The sequence below is a fragment of the Misgurnus anguillicaudatus genome, chromosome 23 (assembly GCF_027580225.2).
Source record: "Misgurnus anguillicaudatus chromosome 23, ASM2758022v2, whole genome shotgun sequence".
NCBI classification, from domain to species: domain Eukaryota; kingdom Metazoa; phylum Chordata; class Actinopteri; order Cypriniformes; family Cobitidae; genus Misgurnus; species Misgurnus anguillicaudatus.
The window spans coordinates 19,500,424-19,509,694 of NC_073359.2; the positions used below are offsets into that span (position 1 = coordinate 19,500,424).

A 9,271-nucleotide genomic window follows, 5' to 3' on the forward strand; every position below is an offset into this window, starting at 1 on the left:
TTAAAAATGTAAGTGCAAAAAGGTACACTACTACTATACAGGGTACACTATGTTGCTTTTAAAAAAAAATTAATATTGATATACTGTATTATTAGACATATTATTAGACATAAACTAAACTACACCACATTTTTGAGCTGCTGTATAAAGTGAGTGTTTTGTTGGAGGAGAGGTAGATTATAAGACTGTCAGGTTTTGCCAGAACATAATGGCTTTGTAATACGCTCAACAGAGCGAGACAGTGAACTCAATTAAGCTGTCTCTGGCAGAGCAAAAAGGGACAATTGTGCAAGAAAACAGCTATAAGGTCGGCCGTTTGCATCAGTCAAACTTCTGCTGGAACGGAATGTTCAGGAAGTTTATTCTGGACGGCGTCACCGCACGTCAATCTGTTTGACGATATTCCAAATAAAACGAACAATCTCATTTCTCCAGTCATTTAATGCCGTTTCCTTCACCTCTCAGAAACTTCCACCATGCATGTAAGCCTTCACAGGAATCTGATGTAGCAGTCCCACTGTTTCTATGGTGATCTGGCCATACATCAATCCCAGTCTCTCAGCTGCTCTCTCCGCTAATGGAAATTGTATCATGTGCTTGTGAAAAAGCTGCTATTGACTTTTTAACCATCGATGGCTCCTTGCTACCTGCTGTCATCTGTGTGCCTCGACACACCAATTACACATTCCTGGTGTGTCTTCTTTGTTATTCCCAATGGGGTCCTGAAATTAACCTTGCACCCAACTATTTTACATGTTAGGTTTGATGGGGAACACACATACTGATCAAATGTATAGACTTAATACACTGTAAGTCACTTTTGATCAGCACAACTTGAATTAATCTTTAAAAAAAATCAAATTAAAGGGGACACAAGACTTTTAATGTAAAATAAATCTTTGGTGTCCCCAGAGTACATATGTGAAGTTTTAGCTCAAAATACCATATGGGTGATTCTCACGAAATTAGACTTATGAGGTGTCATGAAACATTTGGATAAAAAAAGTAAATGCAATGTAAGAGTATCAAAATAAGAAGCATACAGTTACAAACATCTTTTCATGTACTATTTTGCATGATTTCAAATGACATCATACAAACCAATTTTGTTGTTTTTCCACATTTAAGTGGAAAAATTTCATTACCGCAACGTGTCCATGACTGGATTTAGGTTCTTTGACATGGAAATATTTATAATTAAAAAATCTAAAAAATATAAAGCTTCAGTGCATGTTATACTATAAACATTTACAGTAAAGAAACATGTGGTATTTGGTGATCATTGGTAAATGTACAGACAATAATAAGGAATATAAACGTCCAAGAAAAATTCTCTCATCCTCCGCAACAATTTTCAATCATTGTTTAAGCCCTCAATGAACTAACATTTTTAGAAAAATTTATTTGAAGAGACATAATTGACTGTGACACTCAAGATGGCTACCAGGTAAGCAGTTCTTATTTTTTCTCTCCAGATAAAAGTTGAAATTTTGTTTGTCATAGTACCTAGACAACTTTTTAGTTCTCATTACCGAAACATGAGTTTGTAAATGCATATATTTAATGTAATATCATGTTGCGGTAATGATAATTTTTTTATAATGATAATCTAAAAAATTTAAATAATTCTATAGGAAATATTTTTTTAAATCCTCTAAAAATAATGGTTATAGTAAGTTCAGACCTTAATCTTAAAAAATGGCTTCAAGTTTTTTTTTATTCTCATGCTGGACATGGATTTTGTGAGAATCACCCATATAGATAATATATTATAGCATGCTCAAATGACCACTTTGTAGGTGTGAGCAAAAATGTGCAATTTTTGGGTGTCCTATTAAATGCAAATGAGCTGATCTCTGCACTAAATGGCATTGTCGTGGTTGGATAGTGCAGATTAAGGGGCGGTATTATCCCCTTCTGACATCACAAGGGGAGACAAATTTCAATCACCTATTTTTTCACATGCTTGCAAAGATTGGTTTACCAAAACTGAGTTACTAGGTTGATCTTTTTCACATGTCCTAGATAAATACAAGCACCAGGGACCCAATTATAGCCCTTAAACATGGAAAAGGTCAGATTTCCATCATATGTCCCCTTTCAATACAGACATTTATGAATTACCGGATGAAGTAATCTTGATAGACTGAAAGTCACATTCAATTGTCACATTCATTTCGAGTTCACCCTCAAGTTGTTACAAACCTGTATACATTTCTTTGTTCTGCTGAACAAAAAGAAAGATATGAAAACAGGAAAAATCCAAAATGCTCAGAAATAGCAGAAGAAATTAAGAAAAAATTTAGAAAAAAATTTAAGGTGCGCTTTGGTATATGGTATACTAAATGTCAAAAAAAGGGGTCCAAGGCACTCTTCATATTCCAAAAAAAGTATAAAAAGCTTTGCTTCAGCATGGTTATATTACACTTTTTTGGAATAAAAAGAAAGATATATTGAGCCATGTGTGTAATTGACTTCCAGAGTAGTTGTTTTACCTACTATGGAAGTCAATAGTGCTTTAAAACTGCTTTATTACAAATATCTTCATTTGTGTTCAGCAAAATAAAGAAACTTACACAGGTTTGTAACAACATGAGGGTGTGTCAATTATTACCAGATTTAAATTTTTGGGTGAACTAATCCTTTCTTCCTTTATATATTCCCTAATAATGCAGCATTTTTAAGTTTTCATACACAGCCAATGAGAGAAAGCTGAGCGGAATTTGATTTTATTCATCTAGAATTTACTGGGTGTGAATTGAATGTCAGCTCCAAGAGATCATTTCGGATATATCTTGCTAAAATATTACAAGGCAAAACATTTTGCAATAATGACTTACATTGAGACCCAAAAGAAAGCCAATAGTGGCAGATTTGATTTCATTTAGAAACGCATGTTATTCCGACTGTGTGACTCCAAATTATTTAAGCAATGAAGAAGAAGTGCAATATCTGTGATTTTTGGTGACCCAGTAAAAGCCCTTTGTACTTTTCAAATCAAGAATAGCAATTCAGAACGGGTGGTGGGGGGGACAAGAATAATAGAGGGACAATTACTGAAGGATATTGCAATCACAGTTTCTCTATCACTTGAGGTCCTCATGCTTGCATGTATAAAGATGATTTCCTCCTAAACAAAACGCACCCCTCGCATCTCTCACCTAGTCTATCAGAAACAGAGACACTTCATTACAGAAGCTTGGCAGTGAAGACATTCATTAAACTCATCAGGGGAAGAAAACGAAGCACTGTCAATCTTAACCCAACCCCAATACACATACATCATTCATATTCAACCCCCGTTACTGAAAGACATACACACCAGAAAAACAAGCAATCTGCACCTCTGTAATTGCTAAATCTACTTTGTCACACAGTGATTAATGGGCCCGATTAACATGAACATAACTCAGATCTATAAGAGTGGGATTTGATTTGATTTACACATGAGGACCATATATTCGAACAAACAATAAAGTAGTTAGTTCATAACCCTATTAAGCATTTAGTCAATGTTTATTAGCTTTGAATCAACCTATATGCTATAGTATAGCAATGTTTGCAACCAAACCTTTTTTGAGCGCCATTAGCTTCCATATATAGTATTTTTCTTTTCTACTATGGAAGTCAATGGTGCTCCTGTTTCCTTATTACAAATATCTTTGTGTTCAAAGAAATTTATACAGGTTGTTGTGCGAAGGATTAAAAACAGCATTCATCAGGCTCTTTTATGCTTAGTTAAGACAGAAGCTAACTGTGTTTTACTGCACCAGTGCAACAGTATTATTTTTCCTGTAATTTATTCTCTAATATATCCTCTTTATAGCTCAATAAATGAGGTATTTTATGAGCTGACTCAGGTGGGCAGGGCTTTGAATGGATAAAGAAGAGCTGAAAAAGATCCTGCTGAGCAAAACAAGCACTTTAACAGCGGATCTGTGCATTATGTCTATTAAAATTGCATCTGCTTAAGTTCGCTTAGGGAGTCGTGGTTAATCTTGAATCATGGTCCTGCTAAAAAATAAGAAAAAAAACAGGAATCAAAGCAATTTTCTTTGTAAATGTGCAATTGAAAACGAAGCACAAAATACATTTACAAGACAAATTTTAACTCTTAAATCTTAATTGTGTACTTTCTGGGGCATTACTGTCCTTTGTTAAGCTTTATAGTTAAATCAACAGGTAAATGATTCACTTAGAAAAGTATAAAGTATTATAAATCTTGTCAAAATGTGTTTTACAAGGTGGCTAATTCGAATGAATTTGTACATGGTGAGAAAAATGGTCAGAATTTGGTCCCAAGTTGTAACTGGGGCAGTGCCCTTTAAAAAGTTCCTAATATGTACCATTTAGGTACATATACTGTATGTATATATTTGGTACCAATATGTACCTCTGAGGTACTAATATATGTGTTTTTTGGTACAAATATGTATTTTTGAGGTACTAAAATAAACTCTTTGGTAGCAATATGTACCTCTTGAGGTACTAATATATGTACTCTTTGATACCAATATGTACCTATGAGGTACTTATATATGTACTCTTTGATACCAATATGTACCTCTGAGGTACTTATATATGCGCTCTTTGGTACAAATATGTACCTCTGAGCACTAATATATGCGCTTTTTGGTAGCAATATGTACCTCTGAGCACTAATATATGTGCTTTTTGGCAGCAATATGTACCTCTGAGCACTAATATATGCGCTCTTCGGTAGCAATATGTACCTCTGAGCACTAATATATGCGCTCTTTGGTACTAATATATGCGCTCTCTGGTAGCAAAATGTACCTCTTAGGTACTAATATATGGGCTCTTTGGTACCAATATAAACCTCTGAGGTTCTAATATATGCACTCTTTGATAGCAATATGGACCTCTGAGGCACTAATATATGCGCTCTTTGGTACCAATATGTACCTCTGAGGCACTAATATATGCGCTCTTTGGTACTAATATATGTGCTCTGTGGTACCACCAATATGTACCTCTGAGGTACTAATATATTCGCACTTTGGTACCAATATGTACCTCTGAGGTACTAATATATGCACTCTTTGGTACCAATATGTATTTTTGAGGTACTAATATATGTGCTTTGTGGTACCACCAATATGTACCTCTTAGGTACTAATATATGCGCTTTTTGGTACAAATATGTACCTCTGAGGTCCGAATATATGCACTTTTTTGGTAGCAATATGTACCTCTGATGTGTTAATATATGCACACTTTGGTACCAATATTTACCTCTGAGGTACTAATATATGCGCACTTTGGTACCAATATGTACCTCTAAGGTACTAATATATGCACTCTGTGGTACCACCAAAATGTACCTCTTAGGTACTAATATGTGCTCTTTGGTTCCAATATGTACCTTTGAGGTACTAATATATGCATTCTTTGGTACCACCAATATGTACCTCTTAGATTCTAATATATGCGCTTTTTGGTACCAATATGTACCTTTGAGGTACAAATTGAAGTGCTCTTTGGTACCAATATGTACCTATGAGGTACAAATATAAACTCTTTGGTAACAATATGTACCTCTGAGGTCCTAATATATGCACTTTTTGGTACCAATATGTACCTTTGAGGTACAATATAAAACCTTTGGGACCAATATGTACTTTAGGTGTAAAGGTGTTTTTTTAAAGGATACCACCCTGCCACCTTGGGATCATTTTTGACCATTTTTAACAGTGCTTTTGTTTTGTATACATCTTATTTGTATATTTCGGTACAACCTGCATACACCCCTGTAATGTTGAAGTTAGAGGTGGAGTTATATTTGTGCTTTTTTCAGCTATACGCACATCTTTGTACAATTCGCACTGTATGAATTCATACGAATTTGCCACGTTTTCCCTCAAGATTCGATTGAAATGAACCTTAACATAGGTAGCACTCACACACATTGAGTAATGGCTTTAATGCGGACGACCTGAGTTTGAGTCTAGCTTTTAGAATCATTTTCTGATTCTGTATCCTCCACCCCTTGATATTTTCAGGATGTTCCCCTCTAATGGTTTCAGTGTGTATCTTTGATGACAGCGTCTTTGATCTACTGAGTGGACACATTTGATGGATCTGGATTGATAGAGCATCAAACAACTTTTGGCATCATTGTTACAAATAGAGACGGTGTGTGACAGTTTTTTGCTTGACCAGCTGAGGAAAACCTACAAAGTCCTGTTAATGTTCTCCTATGATGGATCGTTAGACATCAGTGCATGGCCCTGAAAGGTCAGCATACTGTATGAGGAAAGACTGGGGCTAGTTGTCAAACTTTATACATTCATGTTTTAGCTCAAAAAGCTTTTCTAATGCCAAGCAGGAATTCACATAAGTAGACATTTAAAAGGGTGTTAAAGTAGGATACACACCAAAGCACTGCTACTGTTAAGGTGTAATTTGGATTTTACATACAAATCCGTTCCCTGTGTGACAACTAGCCCCGTTCCCATCTCCCTATATTCAACTGGTGTAACATGTATGTGCCCAAGCACATCTATAACACAACAAATGCCACATGAAGAAAACAGGGATCTCACCTCCATAATCTAACTTTAATGGCGGCCACCATTAGAAGTAATACACTGCCTGGTCACAAACCACAAATCATGCAGACAGCCTCTCACTCCATTATTACATTTGAAGTCCTGGCCTATAAATAAACCCCAGCAGCCAGTGAACATATAGAGCCGTGGATGTCAAGATGTTATAAGTTGTAATATCATTGGGGACAATCCTGTTATTGCTTAACTGTATATATACTGCAAAGAAATGATATTTCATGATTTATTAGAGTTATTAAAACACTAAAAATCCACAAACTTCCTCACACCCTGGTGGTTGAGAGACATCTACCTAGAGTAGAGAAAGCTGTGTTTGTATTCCCATTCATCCCAATAGCACCTGACCTGTTTGGCTGGCACATGCACAACCAGAAGGATGTGATCCGAAATTGTCCAACAATAAGGCTGGACATCACAAAGTAGCAGACTTTTTCAATGTATACATGTTTACTTTTCATGATGTGATCCGGATCACATTACCTAAATGTCATTTTTAAAAAGAATTGCTTTGCCTACACCGTTTATCTCTTGCTAGGGAGCCAGATCTCACCCTATCATACTCAACAACAGATAAGAGTGTCCCTAAAGAAATACGAGGCAATTTCTCAAACCAACAAAGGAGGTGATTTGTTTGTAAGATTAAATCGCAGCTAGTTGGACACTTTTATTGGCTTTCTATAACAGATAGGTGCTCTGACATATCCCATATTTCTTTCAAAACTACAAGGGGCAGGGATTACAAAGCTAAAACAGGCAACCCATCTGTTTAAAGAGCAAATCCTTGGCCTTGATGTTACCATCACAACAACCAGCCGCTGAAATGTCACATCACCTTTGTCGAGGTGTCTAAATCACCCATGAAGCAGTGCGGGGACATTGAGTCCACCTGTTGTGTTCACTACAAGATACATTCAAGAATGCATGGGGAAAAATACGCTATGCATTTTCCATAAACAGCATTGAAGGCGGGATTATAAAAATAATGCGTCTCTATAAGTGATAAATTACTAAAGTTAGTTCTAACACATAACTAACCTCTTTCATTCCTAATGATGCAGACGAGCACGTCTAATATGCATCTTCATATTCGGACAGATCACATACCTGAGATAACGGAGTGGCTCTATGGTTTCTCGTTCTTTGTCGTTGGAGCTGTTGTTCATCTTGATGGATTTGTGATGAGACGATGCAAGTGATGTGACTCTCCCTGTCTTCTCTCTGCCTCCACTGGCTCACTGGACGATGGTCCAGGCACCACGCGTACATCAGCTGCTCTCCCTGGAAGTGGCAGCCAATTAACAGGCAGGGAGATATCATGAGTGCCGTCTGATTGGCTGAGAGCCCCTGATGCTGGAAGCTCAGTCGAGCATCAGCTGCATCCTTTTCACATGCAACAGCCCTTAGTGATACAAGAACGTGAATGTGTGAATTCATATTAAATCACAATTTTGATAGTAGTTTTGCTAGATTTTATTTTGCATATGTTGAGAACCAATTTTTTTAAAGAATTGTTTAAAAAAAGACTGCTGGGCTGTTACTAAATAAACCAAATGGTTATACTTTTTTAAGGCTTGAAACCTATTCTAACCTTTGGTTTACTAAATTACCATTTGATTAACATTCTAATAGGTTTAAAATTGTCTATTGATGTTTTAAAAATATTTTAATCCTGGTATCGTAAACATGGTAAGGTGTGGACCTTATAGCCACATACTGCATTAAATGTCGCCATCTACCGGTAATATAGCGTCAGTGCAGACATTTCCATTGAAGTGGTTTCCCTAAAAATGACATTTCTTTCATAATTTACAATGTAAATTTTACATACTACTCACCCGCCTCATGCCATTCCAGGATGAATATAACATCCACTCTTCATTTAAACAGTTTTTCTTTGAAAGTTTATATTCGCCACAGAAATGTTGGGCTTCAAAGTCAACCAGAGCCGATTGGATTCTTAATAAATGTCTTATGCGGCAAAATAAGGTTGTGTAAGAAAATAATAAACGTTTTGAGACAATATTATACGACTGGTCATGATGAAGAGACACGTGAGAACCATTAGATTTGAAGCTACGGGTGTCAACTGCTGTGTCAGAAATAACTCCCATATAACTCACCCCAAATTCCAGATACCCTCATTCCATATTCCCTACATTAGTTTTCTAATAAATTAAATAAATACACTTTGAAACGAGTGAGTGAATTCGGACACTAGAGCCGGAACCGCTGCGGGCGCCATCTTGTGTCGAGTCGCAGAAGTTGTGACAGACACGCGCCTTACAGTGGCCGTTTCTCAAACGGAAGGCTGTATCCTCCAAAGGTCGCATAAAGCTACAGTCTTGTTTCAGAATATTAATTAAAGGATTAGTCCATTTTCTTAAAAGAAAAATCCAGATAATTTACTCACCTCCATGTCATCCAAAATGTTGATGTCTTTCTTTGTTCAGTCGAGAAGAAATTATGTTTTTTGAAGAAAACATTGCAGAAATTTTCTAATTTTAATGGACTTTAATAGAACCCAACATTTAATACTTAACTCAACACTCAACAGTTCTTCTCAACGGAGCCTCAAAGGACCATAAACAATCCCAAACGAGGCACAAGGGTCCCATCCAGCAAAACGACCGTCACCCCCGACAACAAAAAAAACAAATATACACTTTCAAAGCACAACTTCT

General features: G+C 36.3%; 1 protein-coding gene across 2 annotated transcripts in view; it reads right to left on the bottom strand.

Annotated features, from left to right (window-relative positions):
* The window catches only part of yjefn3 (YjeF N-terminal domain containing 3), a 52,029-nt gene extending 43,168 nt beyond the window's left edge, over nucleotides 1–8,861 (bottom strand). The window contains exons 1-2 of one of the 2 annotated variants that reach the window (XM_055216755.2): nucleotides 8,711–8,861; nucleotides 7,695–7,989 (exon numbers count right to left, since the gene is read on the bottom strand). In XM_055216755.2, coding sequence (XP_055072730.1) covers nucleotides 7,695–7,753 — 59 coding nt within the window. In that variant the 5' untranslated portion in view covers nucleotides 7,754–7,989; nucleotides 8,711–8,861. Of the gene's footprint in view, nucleotides 1–7,694; nucleotides 7,990–8,425; nucleotides 8,525–8,710 lie in introns of those variants that run through there. The other variant, XM_055216754.2, reaches the window with a different exon arrangement.
* Between the last annotated feature and the right edge of the window lie 410 nt (nucleotides 8,862–9,271).